General features: G+C 42.6%; 1 protein-coding gene across 1 annotated transcript in view; it reads right to left on the bottom strand.

The window, feature by feature from the left end:
* Window positions 1-13,154, bottom strand: part of lrpprc (leucine rich pentatricopeptide repeat containing) — a 34,551-nt gene extending 21,397 nt beyond the window's left edge. Inside the window, exons 1-15 of the mRNA XM_087134898.1 lie at window positions 12,984-13,154; window positions 9,251-9,441; window positions 8,479-8,601; window positions 7,783-7,904; window positions 7,004-7,149; window positions 6,590-6,628; window positions 5,550-5,637; window positions 5,068-5,172; window positions 4,411-4,450; window positions 3,971-4,131; window positions 2,671-2,788; window positions 1,908-1,945; window positions 1,367-1,436; window positions 838-959; window positions 132-222 (exon numbers count right to left, since the gene is read on the bottom strand). Coding sequence (XP_086991024.1) covers window positions 132-222; window positions 838-959; window positions 1,367-1,436; window positions 1,908-1,945; window positions 2,671-2,788; window positions 3,971-4,131; window positions 4,411-4,450; window positions 5,068-5,172; window positions 5,550-5,637; window positions 6,590-6,628; window positions 7,004-7,149; window positions 7,783-7,904; window positions 8,479-8,601; window positions 9,251-9,441; window positions 12,984-13,129 — 1,600 coding nt within the window. The 5' untranslated portion in view covers window positions 13,130-13,154. The remainder of the gene's footprint in view (window positions 1-131; window positions 223-837; window positions 960-1,366; window positions 1,437-1,907; window positions 1,946-2,670; window positions 2,789-3,970; window positions 4,132-4,410; window positions 4,451-5,067; window positions 5,173-5,549; window positions 5,638-6,589; window positions 6,629-7,003; window positions 7,150-7,782; window positions 7,905-8,478; window positions 8,602-9,250; window positions 9,442-12,983) is intronic.
* Window positions 13,155-14,551: the final 1,397 nt, after the last annotated feature.

The following is a 14,551-nucleotide window of genomic DNA, read 5'->3' as shown; positions in this document are numbered from 1 at the left end:
CCAATTTTAAGGCCAAAGTTTCACTTCAGATTTTTGACAGACACTGGTCTCTCCATTTGACAATCTCTAGAGGCATACATATTCACACCACACTACAGCTTCCTAATTTCTGATGAAGATAATCTACTCACAGAACTGAACTACGATGTCTAGTCTGTTTTTGGAGACTTCATGCCTGCACAGAGCAGCAATAACTTGCTTGTCCACTGACATGCCAAGATCCTTCAGAGGGTAATCAAAAGCAAATGCACACATGTACAATTACATTACATCTAATATTTGCTGGCTACCAGCGCTGGAGTGGAGACCTCTGTAGATCACCACAAGACCCACACAAGAAAGCTAGTCTGAATTCAAGTCAAATGAACTGCAACAGAAGTATTCCTTTGTCTTGATCACCCTGTTACATGTGACTGGCCTTGTGTCTGGTCTTGCAAACAGTCGTGAGATGGTCTCAACGGGCTGTGCCGAATATTCAAATATCCAAATACTCGATCAAGTATCGCATATTCGAAATTTATTTCTTAATGTCAATATTCGAAGGCAAAATTCATTAACAGGAAGAGAATTTTCCTTTGTTTTTAATGAGAAAAATTGCACTATAGAGGCTTGTTTCCAGCAGATTTAAAAGATTCAAAAAGCAAATTATTTGTAAAAAAATGTAACAAATATTGGAAAATTGTGAAAAACTCTAAACAATTGTTGACAACTTGCACAAACCACAAGAAAAGTGAGACATTATTTAATTCAGCAGCAGGAATGGCCTTTCCACAACATTCCCCCCTCCCCTGGGGGGCAGAAAAGAGAATAACAGCCCTTGTAAACACTCGCACCTACCTTGAGTCTGGCTAACACCACCTCAGCCTTGTCACCAACGGCAGGAATCAGGTACTTAGAGTAGGTCTCCATATTCAACTGTACACCCATGTCGGCCATGGCTTTTGCAAGTTGCAGCACACCTGGTAACAAACAATCGTCAGTTTCATTTCTGATGTGGTGTTCACTGGTTCCCATCACAAACTCCGACAAGCGAAGGAGATTTTAGCCGAGCTAGCGAGTGATGCTTGGCTATGCGTAGGTTGAAACTAACTGTTAAACATCACGAGTGTTTCAATGGTAGGCAGGACTCATACTGAGAGGTTGACAGGGACACTCAAATCGCTCTACCAGTACAAGCTCAGAGGTACATGTAGTTGTGAGTCTTCAAGTGATAAAAACTGAGTAACTGAGCCCAAGAAATAAATGTACTGGAACAGATATATTTTGTGATTCACAGTCAATTGAAGATGGAGACTGGGACTCCTGAGAAGGAATTCAAATGAACTACATAATTGCTGATGTAGTCTGAAATAAGCAATGGCCCCACCTTCACTGTTCCCCCGGTTCGCCTCCGTTGTCATCATAGGCCAGAAGTAGTGAGGTCGCACAGGTATGTCCTGCCCAATCAAGAGGCAAAACAGATGAGGGTTTAGGGTTTCGCATGTGTACCAAGAGGTCAAGAGCAAGCCATACATCTCGCAATACCTCAAAGTCTTCAGTCGTTATCATTTTCATGGAGCTACCAGTAATACTAAGGCAGCTGCCCAGTTGCACAAGACTTTTAGATATGAGACAACACAATCAATAGGGATTCCCTCGTTAGATTAAACAAGGAACCAGGATTATCAGAAATCAAAACAAAGAACATAAAGACTACAGGCCTAATTGTCTATGTCTGTTCACGTTATAAGTTGGATGCTGTAATAACAGTGCTGTTGTCACCCAGGATTTACTGATAAACAAAAACTATACCGACAGTGTTAAAGATGATGAATTGACAAAAGAAGCCCTTTTTTGGGCTACTTCCTTTGATGTGGCCCATGTGGATGTTTTAAAGCAAATAGAAGGATTTTATGCTGACTACATACCAGTTCAATCATTCGCTTTGTTATTCCAAGGATGTACTCTACAAAAGACAATCACAGAGAAAATTAAGTGTGGACTCTGATTGGCCCAAAACTCAAATTTCCATTAATTTCCAGTAACTTTCTGAAAATAACGAAGTACTCACCAGTGCCCCCCATTTTTTTGCAGGAATTTAATGATGCCCAATAAAGGAGACAAGTGGCTCAGTGGTCAGGATTTGTAACGTCTGATCAGAGGGTTGGGTTCGAATCCTAGAAGGTGGTTACATGTTATGACCTTAGGTAAGTCACTCCAACCCTACGTGCCTTTCTCTACCCGGGAGTAAATGGGTGAAAGGTACCCACGTGTAAGGGTAGATGTGGTCGTTGCGTTTTTGCAGAGAAATGACAGCATCAGGCTAGTATACTCTCCAGGGAACTGAGATGGCTAAAGAATGTTTAGATGTTGTGAGCCCAATGTGCAGCGAAAATGATAATATATCGGCACCTTTGAACGACAGCTACTGTGAGATACTGTGCATGTTATAAATACTTCCATAGCTACGGCTAGGTCTATTGTCTACGCGTTTCCGCACATTTTCAATGGAGCAAAGAATTAGACGTAGCCCTAGACAACAGATTCGGATGCAGCCTAAGTTTTGCTTGGTGAGAAAATGTGTAAGGCAGAATCTTCTGCTTTGAAGGAGCGTTGTGAACAAGGCACGTATTTAGTATGTCGGCATTCAACCACCTATGTCCAAGACTGTGAGGCAGTTCTGGGGCTCACCGTGAGTGACAACGCTTCCCTGGTTCCTGAGAGCAACGTGCAATGCTACGATGTACGGTGTGGCATGTAGACCTTCGCTTATCATGGTGTCTAGATAATGGAACAGCGTCTCGTGGGGCTGCAAGACCAAAGAAAGGATTGGGTTTTTCAAAAGGAAAGCCAGGTTTCGGCAAGCACGGCAACGGGTGTGGTTTCTCTGTTGCTCACAGACCAGGTCTTTTGCGATTGAGGCAAATGCGGATTTGATGTCAGGCTTCTGCTGTCAAGATGATGTCAAGATACTGATGCTGCAGTGGGAACATGTTAACTCTTGCAAATCGAAATACGCAAATTAAAAAAATGAACACAATCACTGTCAAAAGATGTTGCACATGACAAATATATGTCTTTCAATCAAGAATTGTTCGAATTAGGACAAAAATGACATGTACAGCATCCTGACAAGAAGACAGGTTTGTTATCCAGATACCGGCGTCCCATTTTAATTCACGGCTTGAGTCCCTTCGTTTTAAACAAGTACATGTATGCATGTGTTCATTTTCACATCCCACAAAAAAATAGCACAATCAACGCTCGCCAGAGTCGGAGTAACAGCAAGTAACTTGAGCTTTGTAGCTTGAATCATGCCTCAGTGAAAGAACTCAATCGCAACACTTCTTTAAGGTGCCACCTGCAATGAACGCCCTAAAAGCAAAGACACTGATCTAATGGGTTGCCATGACAACACAGCAAGCACGGTTGGTCAAACAGGGGAACGGCCATTTCTGGAGTTTGGGTCCAACTCCCACTTTTGTCAAAATTTTGCATTATATCTGTACAGGAGAGGAGGACTTAACACTCAAAACTCATTGGAGAGAGTGGTTACGACATCAGCACTTTTGAGTATTGTATGCCTTATAAACGCTCTGATTATTATTACTACGTTAACCACTTGGGAACAGTGTTATTTTGGCCGGGAATTTCAATTTTTAAAAAAGGCGTGACAGTGGCCAACGTTTGATGTACAGCCACACACCACAAGCACTGACTTGTCAGAGTCATTTCAAGACTATTTGTATGAAATGTTTTACTGTAAACTCCATAAATGTGAACACTGTATGGCATGCTAACGTAACAATATACGCTACTGAGTCAACCCCCCCCCCAAGACAAGTTGGGTTGTGTATGGTGGTTAAACCCATCAGCCGTGTCCACACCGATGGAAAGATGGTTTATACAACCCTCGGTGGCAAAGTGGCTTAAAGGAATCTCTTGACCGAACACACAAATCTCACACTCTCCGCGACACTTCAATCCTCACCGTTCCGAGTTGCACCAGGGTGTCGATGAAGAAGCTGCCTTGACTGGGAGGCTCGGTGCTGGGAATGGTCGCTACTTGGCGGAGACTGAATAGCTTGAGGACGGAGAAGGCTGCTTCTATCTGCCCTTGGGTGATGAGACTGAGTGATAGGTTGATGGTATCTGAGGAGGTGAATGGACAGGAACGTCAGAATAAAGGTACACAGCTTCAGAAAGGTCTGGTCAACAATCTACAAAAATTCTAATGGATATGAAAGAAAGTTACATTTTGGAGCGAACCTCAATGACAAGGCTACCCAGAGTTCAATTTTTCTGAATGGAACTTCAGTGGGTAGATTTCATGCCAGCTGAACGTGGCTTTTGGGGAAAGTTAAGGGGAATCCTTCAACAAAAGATCAGTTAGTAGATCGTTGGAATAGGCATGGATTGCAATTTACTCACCTGGAATAAATCCAACACCAAGTCGTATTCTTTCCAAAATCTGGCAGGAAACAAACAAAGTTATGAAAATCATTTCCACCGAGTGGTTCTATTCTGGAAAAAAGGGAACTTGTACACAGAGCAAAAAATAATCACTGAGACACAAGAGACCCATCTTCAAAATTACAATCTTTGGTTTTTCAAAAAGTAGTAATTTTTGAGTTTTAAGAATATTTCTGTTCGACTAACACCCTGCAGGTTTCTTTTAAACATATCCAACTTATTACGACAAACTCCACCTCCGGAAATGAATAAAACACATGCCAAATCCTACCAAATTTTACAAAGTCTACTAAAGTGATTATCGCTGGGTTCGGCTGGCATCTCGCACCAGGCACACACATGCATGCAAGCAGTAACACCCAGAAAAGGATCTCAAGACATTTGCCAACCAAAGCTTGGACAAACAGCTCATTTTCACCTTTTTCGATTTCGGAAATCAACAGTGTGGATATCAGAAAGTGAACATCCAACGTTTATAAAGACAAATGACACTGCGTTCAATTTGGATGCTTCTATATTTATTTGAACAGATAAAATCAGAGAAAACATGTTTTCCTTAGAGGTGCCCTTTAAGGACTTGATAACCCCTTTCTGCGATGGGGAAGTCTTATTCACCTTGGGGAGGTGCTGTTCATGCCCTGATGTGGCAAGGCTGTAGGCAACACTCAAGTAGTACCGGTCTGCAATCTCACCCACTTGGGACTCTGCCTCCTGAATCACCTATTGAATATTCATGTTTGAATATCTGATCAATCATTATTCAGACACACTGTTTATTATGCACAGTGTTTAATTCATTCAAATTAATTCATTTGAAAACTGTGGAACAGCCTGGCATGACAATGATATAAGAATAAATAATTCTTGAAAAGTCAAGAAAATATCTTGCACATAGGTTGTCAATTTTTCCACTTCACAGACATATAATATAACCTTCGAATCTCCAAAGTAACTTAAGAATATGACAATGTCAACCAACCCTCTCTTCTCTCAAGTAGAAACAATATTTCACCAGAAACTGTGAGCGTATCCTGTAATCATGCAAAACAATTCACCCATAACTCACTGCCTAATCCTGCTGCGAGTTTCCAACTCACCTCTTCAATGCCTTCGATGTCTCCCTTCTCAGCAAGAGCACACATCAGAGCGGAATACGTGTCCTGACTGGGCTCCAGTCCAACATTCCTACAAGACCAAGGAAACAGGGGAATCTCAAAGAGTTCATGAGATTCTATGAAACAACTCAAACGATGGCAACAGCTTGCTCATCCCAGACGTTGGAGCTTCTTGAGCAAGGGAAGCCATTCCTGTAAGAAAGCTGGGCTTAACAAGCTTCACTGCTCCTGATCTATAAAAATCCTCCAAAATCTTCCTTGCGTGTCACTGGAGAATTTTCAAGGACTGAGGACAATTTGGAGGATGTACTGTGTCCAGTTCTTGGGCTGGACCTTGTGTTGTTCGTGCTTGGCCCTGCACGCACAAGCTGAGATTATACTCAAACTGCCTACACTGGTCCGCGATCTCATTCACAATGCCACATGTTGACAGATGTTGCCAGAAGATTTTGAAGGATTGAAGCAATGGCCACTCCAAGGAAAACATTCAAGAAATAAGAGAGGCTTTTGTAGGATAAAGGTTGCACGCAATCAAAAAGGCCAAGGAAGCAAGGATCACTGAAAAGATTCAACTCAACTTTCCAACAATCACTTTCCTGCCCACCCAAAACCTACTTGATGTATCAGTGGTTGAGGAATGTACCCCCTTGATACAATACTCAGGTCAATGTGGAAAACTCCAAGCTCTTCTACTGCTGTAAGTATGGGGACATTACAACCTTAGAACCATCCTCACACTAACAAAATAGACTGAAGGCCTGGTCTTACTGCATGTTTGGAATAGTCTTTTCTTCCAACAGAACACAAATATCAAGTGGAATAACATTTTCTTTGCTGCAGTCAGTAATTCAGTTATCAAGTTAACTTGAATTTTGCAATCACCGTCCTCAACAACACTTTTGTCTCTATTTGGCCTGTCATTTTGCACTCAAAAATCTCAGTGGGGGTTCAGCAAGACAGGATTACTGGGGGATACAGCACCATCCACTCTGTTTTAGCAATGAAATAATCACAATGCATACCTCATGACATCAAGAATATTACGAGCATTTTCCATGTCCCTGCAAACAGAAAAAAGAAACCAAAGCCACACTGTATTTAAAATTCACTACGGAGCATTTTTCATTTTTTGCCTCTTCACAAAATCAAACGGGTTTTAAACTGTCAACATACTCATTTTTAACAGGCTTTTTCAAAGATAATCCATCCACAGAAAAGCAAGAGAATGCAATACTTATCACTACAATCAACATGTCAGGGGCAAGCAATACATGCATAGATTTCCCCCCAGCTGGCATTAAAAGTACCAATTTTAGGCTCTTCAAACTAAGTACAAAACTCACATGAGGAGCGCAGGTACCATACTAAGGTCCCACACAAACTTCTTCCCTTTTGGGGGGAGGGGAAATTATCTTAATTGTTTGTATCAGCCTCACCCTGCTCTCGCGTGCCCCGTGATGAGAGAGTTGAAGACACCCTCGGTGACAGGCAGTTCCTTTATCTTCATGAACTCTAGGATCTTTGTAGCTCCTGGAATATCGCCAAGGAGACAGTAAGCGCTGATCAATCTCTGGTATGTCACCTACGCCCAACATCAGCAAACAGAAGTTGGAGGAAAAATTAAGCTGAACCAAAACTGCACATAAATAACAATGCATCATTTACTAAAGCCTATTTTGGCAAAATATAATGGATAATATGACGGTTGTACTGGCAATATACTTCCGCTGGACTTGCCAATACAGGCAGAGACTCTTACATTACTATCTTTCTAGGATCACACACCTGTGGTTTGCCTTGTGTGTTGACCATACAACTAGCAAGCAACCTGTTGTACCTTACCTGAGCACCCACTGGCGAACTCGCAATGGGCCTGCCAGGAAAATAATTTAGCTTGAAGTCAGGTGAGTCCTTCAAAATTCATTTGTTTTCAGTGCCATTTTTGCAGCTCCTTAGAAATTTAACTCTAACAAGTGTTTAGTCATAGTGACAGGCTCTTACTGAACTGAACTCTTTGAATGCTTTGATTTCTTTACTTGAAGTTATTCTTGTTTTTTAAGAGAATTTTTTTACAGGGAGTAAGATGGGGCAAATCCATCCCACTTTGAGAAACAATATTTTTGAATTCACAAATGTCAATGGGTGTGTCTTGCTATGTTAAAAAAATCCCAGCTTATACATCACATTATTGCCTGTGATTGAGAAGCCAACTTACCCTGTTTGGTTCCACTGACTTGGACTCCATTTTGGCAAGGAATTCTGTGGGTGAGAAGTTGTACTCGTTCTGCAGGTACACCTTGAGAAGTGCATTGTAGTGGCTGACATCATAGGTTACACCTGTTGATAGCAAGTGACACTGCACTCAGACATACATATTTTCCCCTTAATTTACTCTCGTGGCCAAAGGCCAAATTACAAAAAAAATAAAAATTATATTAAAGAGGAGTGTAACAGCTGGCAAAGACAAAGTTTGTTTAAATTTATGTCTAAGCTTCAAAGAACTGTCTCCATCATCCAGACTTTCATAATAAAAAGCGACAATACAGGGAAATTTGAACAGCCTGTTGTCAATGTCTATCTCCTTGATGCACGATGTCTATCTCCCTGATGATTTCAATGATTTTACATACACCCGAGGGGGGTTGGGTCAAGGGTCTTACAGCCGCCCCTGGGTTCCTTGTTTTGATGTATCGCTCAGTTTGGCAGGCTGATAAAAATGAACATTATACGGGTGAAAAACTTTCTCAGCTTTCTCGCTGATTTACAAAGCGCAAGATTCTTTCCACAATGTCCATGCCGAAAAATGGCTCTGCGACCTCTGGCTCATTTTGTTGCATAGGACCACAAATGCGGAACAACAAGCCACACAAAAACCGTCACTCTCTGCACACCACGGGTTTAGCCCTCTTACCCACGCTGGCTAGCCTGTCCCAGATCTTGTGCACCAACTCCGTCCTTTCACTCAGGGGCACTTCTGGGAGCAGAGACCCACAGCTCCGGAGGAGAAGAAGGGCCTGGTTAGGGGATGCCGTTCCTGTGAAATTAAAGTTATCGTCTGTGAGTCTGTGACAAGACCATGATGAGTAGATTCTTTTCATCTTTCTGTTGCTTTTGTTTCTAATACAAGTGTATGAAGTTTAGAACAAAGCTGGAAATAAACCACTTGTTGGCAATGACTATTGGAATGAATTGGAAGAATAAGGAAACTGAAAATTAATATATTTTTGACATATTCTAGAAAAAAGTTAGCTTTTTCACAAGAAAGATTTTCTGCCCATTAATTTTAATTCAATTTTTTTCCTCTAGTGTGCATAAATATGGGGTATACTAGTAAACCAACTTCAATCTCTCTAGAAGAAATTCCAAGAACTGTTCACTGTTTTTGCCAAGCACACTTATACACGTACGGGATGTCAAAGCGGGCTATATAGGTTCATCGTTACTTCTGAACTTTATCAGATAGTGATAAAGTGCTCTTAGAAAAGGAACAAACTACTCTTTTCACTCATTTATGCTCATTCCACTTTCTCGTCAAAATACGCCACTTTCATTTTTGACCATTTGGCTCCAAAGTTTGAGACTTTTTCAAACAAGACATAGACAGAAAAGTCCCCTTTGGGCCTACAAAACGACCCCTCCAAACCTCTCCCAAGTGTTAACACTGTGTTCTAGCCAGGCCTCACCCATCTTGCAGACTTCGTCAAAGACCAACATCAGTTGGTTCTTGGTGATTCGGCCCGTCCTGCGCACCATGTCGTCCAGACGCCGTAGCACCGTGCGGAACTCATTGTCCGCTTTGGCTGCGGGGCCAATGCGAGACTGCGCCTGGGTGCTGTAAGAGCTCTGGGTCACAGCAGTGGTGGTCGACGCCAACCTGCTCCATACATAACAAGAGATCAAGATGGTTCAGCTGTTTCATATGCCCCATGCCCTCTACATGCAACAGAATGCGTCAGCGGTGAAAGGATGGTAGTGAACATAAGTTTCAGAGTACCCTTTACAACTTGTCAAGGTTAAGGCAGGTGTTCCTCAGGAGCAGTTTACACAGGACCACAAACTCCACCAGTGCACTTTGATGCATTCTGTAGCATTCAGCGAGGTTCCCATTTCAGCTGTCTTGCTGTCTGTTGCGGTTTAGAAAGCACGGCACTATGGCTTTTAGAGTCAGAAACTTGGTGAACTTCAAACGGAAAGGATTTTCCACAGTTCTGTGTTTTTGCAGACAGGGTTCTCAGACCACAGAAACAGAAGAAGGTAAGTATCTTCGCCAGCTCATTCTTTGGGGCCATATGCTTGAGCAGATCACGCCGTAAGCCACGTCCGAGTTATAAAATGGGAAATGTCAGGTACATATATGCTGTTTTTCATGTGTTTCTAATGTGATATCAGAGCATGAAATTACAGTCAGACATCGGACATTTTCCGAGCTTGTCCGTGTTTGTCCGAACAAAATCAAAGATGCTTGGGCACAATGTCCGACCAACATATCAATAACAGCTCTTAAAATATCAACACAATATGTGTGATTATGGCATCTGACTTATTATTTTTGTGTTAGAATTAGGTTAATTTACGCCCAAGCCATTCATCAGGGCTGATCGCTCATCACCAGCCCACGTCACCCAGCGCCACACATGTATGAACACACGTGTGTATACTTTACTTGCACAGACATGAAACTGCCCCATAATTCGTTCGTAAAAGTGTAGGTCATACTGTCAACCAATGTCAGTGGTAACCCATGCATGACACATAACCTGGGTACCAGGCAATATGGACTAGTAGTGCTTGGCTGCATTAGCACGGTTCCTTCAGTTCAACCCGAGTGTGGTGCGCACGCATTACATTTCTGTATCTCCTTCCAAACACGAGTAGCTCGCTCGAACGCAGCCCTTAGTCACGGCCCAAACGTGCTCCTCGAGTTAGACTGTTTACTGGTCCCCGTACTCTGAACAAAAATAATAATGGGGATGGGAACCCCAACTCTACCTTTTACATAAAATGTAAAAAAATGTAATAAAAAATAAAATGTAAAAAAAAAAAATTTAATTTTACGGAAAATGGCATGTTTGGAACTGGTAAATGGCAGAATTGGGACACAACAAAAAGCAAAAGGCGACGGACGACGGGCAGCGGCAAATACGGAATTCCATACCTCTATCACCACCTACTGGCTTCCGTAAATGCAAACGTCAAACGGTTGGGGCGTCAATGATATTTCTGACTTCAAAATCTGTCAAAATCCGACCGTTTTCACTTGACACACGCACAGCACTTGAACTTTTCGCCGCCTGTACCTTTCAAATGCGTGTAGCGAGATTTAGAATATGCAATAACTCTATGGGCGAACATGGTCCTCTAACGAACCGCAGGAGAGGCCCAAATGTAGTCGGGGCACAAGACGTATTGACCAGGAAACTGTTGTTGGTAGCACTCCCAACTAAGCCTGTTCGATATTCAGTTCTTTTGATATCGTAATATCATGAAAAAATATCACAATATCTGATATTATCGTGCTGACATCATTTTCCATTCATAAAATAAACATGATCCAAACCACCATGTCTCGTAGTGTACTCCCGAGCTGGCCTTGTCATCAATACTAACATGTATTATTTCTACATTTAGAACTCTTATATGCTGGTGGAAAGCAAATTTCAACATAGAAATTGTGGACATCATATATCATATCATGGCACCGTACAGAAAAAGCCATTTCCCAGCACACATTAGCGGTAAAGTTCACTCAATAAGGTAACCCCCAAAATGGACAGAGCACATGCATGTTACTAGAGGGGCTACTGGTATTGATACCGTCATTTCTAAGTCGTCATTTATTTCTCATACGGTAAGTCGGAATGTTTCACTTGGTCCCTTTTCTACAAGACCACAAAAAATCCTTCTTGTAAGTCGGCAAGGAAAATATCACGCTTCGGTATCAGTTTCCTTCGCCACAGTTGCCTAGAAGCAATAAGCTCCACACTGCTTGACTGATGTATGCATGTGGTTGAGTACATCAATACCAGGGACCCCTCTCTACATGCATGCACTTGGGGGTCGCATGTAGGCCGTTTTCCAATACTCAACTTCGTCTCCCTTCAGGCTTCACCTGTTTTTTACTACCTAACTTTGAAGTTGTAAGCGCAATAGCAAGTTTGATAGTGGCACAAAACATCAAGTAAGATGCAAAAGAGCCAAACATTACAGTTCTTCAATTTAATTGAAACGCTTCAGGCCCACAATAGGGAATTTGTTTTGGAGACGGAGCCCGAGACAGGGACGAAGTTGAGTATTGGAAAACGGCTGTGTACATGTGCAGCACAGGGGCGCGGTATGACAATCTCGAGTCGGGAGTGAGAGAGCCAATTTACGTGTAGCTGGAGTTTACTGTACAATACGTCACACGTGCATACAGTCTATTGGTTTGGTTCTGCCCCCAATACTTGTAAGACCCTTGCAGCTGCTGGGGCCAACAGTGACTTTGTGGTTTGAGGTTTTCAATGGAGTATTTGTGTGGCCTAAATGCAGTAATGCAGGGCTAAACAGGCAGTGCATTGACTTCCCAATGTGCATGTACAGTACATCATTTGGAGTTTATCTCGATAATTTTTGGCATATCGATTTGCACGATATCCTAATTCGTTTATGTGTTTTTACGAATGAAAAGATATCCGATATCAACATCATATTGAAATATTGTGAAATATTGTCATATCGAACAGGCTAACTCCTAACCGTCACAATCAACAAGTCTTGTTCCCAGACCACGTACAGCCTGGCCACTCATGCGTGTTTAAATTTCTGGGAGGACCATAAATCTCACTACGCCAATTGAAAGGTACAGGCGGCGAAAAGTTCAAGTCCTGTGCGTGTGTCGAGCGAAAACGGTCAGATCTTGAAGTTAGAAATATCATTGAAGCCCCAACCGTTTGACGTTTACATTTACATGTACGTTACGGAAGCCAGTAGGTGGCAATAGAGGTATTTTTGGTGAGTCTTTGGAATTTTTGAGAACCGTTTCAACCTTACTATATCATGTACAGGCATGGAGCATTAGTATGACAATCCCGTCCAAAATTGAAAAAAAGGAATTCTAACGCTCCACTTAGTAGACACAGTAGACATGGTAGAGCTAGGCATGTGGCTGTAGGGGGGCTGGACACTGGTCAGCCTATGGGGCTCGGGCCTGGAAGGTCCTCCCCTGATCAAAAGAGCGAAGGTAACGTGGTACCACCAAGCGGAACGGCACCGGCCATGCAACGCACGCACACGCGCATCGCAATGGCAGAACCGCTGCAGTGCATGTAGTCTGCAGCGGTAATCATCATGAACGGTGCACACGCACAGGAAACACGTGTGCCACGGTGTGCGACACTGCAAAACTTGCGGAGAAATTTCACTGGTTAAGATCCATACCTAACATTTTCTCGAACAGATGAAACTGAGCTTCGTAACGTCTGTCGCCCTGCTGACGATCCCAGGGCGCTCGATTGTCCCTGTAGGGTTCGCAGTAAACCAGGAACGACTCGAAGAATCTTCGACGATCTCAACAAAGACGCCATCTTGATTTCAACTTGCGTAAGATGAGGGCGCACTTCGAGCAGACGTGCTCCTCCGCCTCACACAGGCTGTGTCCAATTATTTAGGCTACGACTAGAAGATACATGTATATATGGGAACTTTATGAAGCGGCTGGCTAGCGTATCCGTGCGTTGCATGTTATATCTAGTCGTAGCCAAATTATTGAGACACGAACACTCTTGTTACAAACTTGAATGTTCGGATCGTCCCCATTGAAAACGACGCGACGTTTTTACATTTGAAAAACGGCATGCACATGTATATCAGGTGCAGATTTTAGCACAGTGCACACATGGGCATTTAACTGTGTTACGTCCCGTCCCTTCCCCTTACTCTGTCCCTTTTTTCGTCAAATTTGCCCCTTGGGTCCGTGCCTGAATATTTTCAAATCACCAACAAGTAGCCAAATACAGGGCTTTTTATAATTAATTATAATCCAGCTCAATAAGTTGCCATCAGTCATAAAACGTAGTTTGTCATATTACAAGTCGAACACACATAAGAAGAGCACTGTTAGTTCAAAGTCACGTTTATAGCAAGGATAGTTTTAGGTCCCAAGTCTTTATTTTTCTTTGTTTCCATGACTGGTAATACAAGGTAACTATTGTAACAAGGTAATTTATACAGTCCGGAGGACCTTGTTATAATAGTGTTCCACTGTACATGTACTTGTATACTGCGATCGTTGCATTTATTTACATCATTTGAGTTTCTGTTCAAAGATGAGTGATGAAAGCTTAGGGAACACTGTAAGATAAGTTTATGCGCTAGTGAGGAGTCGAAATACTGCTTTGCCATACAGGCCTTGTTAAAAGCCTGTAAGTTCAAAGTCTCTCCATGGACCCCAATGTTTAACCTAGTATCCTTCGATACTTCAAGGAATTTACACGTCATTTGCTGTCCATTATCTGGTCCTCGAGCTGGACCAACAGAGGGCGCTATTTCATCAGCAACTGAGGCTCCTTTGGTAGGAACTGCGCATCGCTGGTTCACGAACAATTATGAATCGCAAGCGTTGCAGTCGCATCAGTCTACCAACAAAATTAACCCTCCCGACGAACGCGGCCCTTTTCAACCGATGAGGTGCTTCTGCTCGAGGCGGATTGCAACCCACACTCTGTGGTGTTTCATGCTTTTGCGCACCCACCTGCAGATCTAGATAATGCTGCCACAGACCGCTCATGGCCAGCCACAGCATGGAACAAGGGTCAAGTTTTCAGGCCCGCAAGCTAGGGGACAGTTGAAGGGGATTCATTCTCTGGAAAGGAGATACTAGATCATTTGGGTCATCTTAAAGAACTCTTCTTTTTTTTTTCATTTCTTTTCCAAATCTATGTAAGGTGCACGTATAAATGGGAGGGGGACAGGCCTCAAGAGTTGCACCACGTGGTTAACACAGAATC

This window comes from Acanthaster planci, linkage group LG01 (genome assembly GCF_054643075.1).
Source record: "Acanthaster planci isolate LZ-2023a linkage group LG01, COTS_SCS, whole genome shotgun sequence".
Taxonomy (NCBI): Eukaryota; Metazoa; Echinodermata; class Asteroidea; order Valvatida; family Acanthasteridae; genus Acanthaster; species Acanthaster planci.
This window is presented reverse-complemented; position numbering and strand designations above follow the sequence as displayed.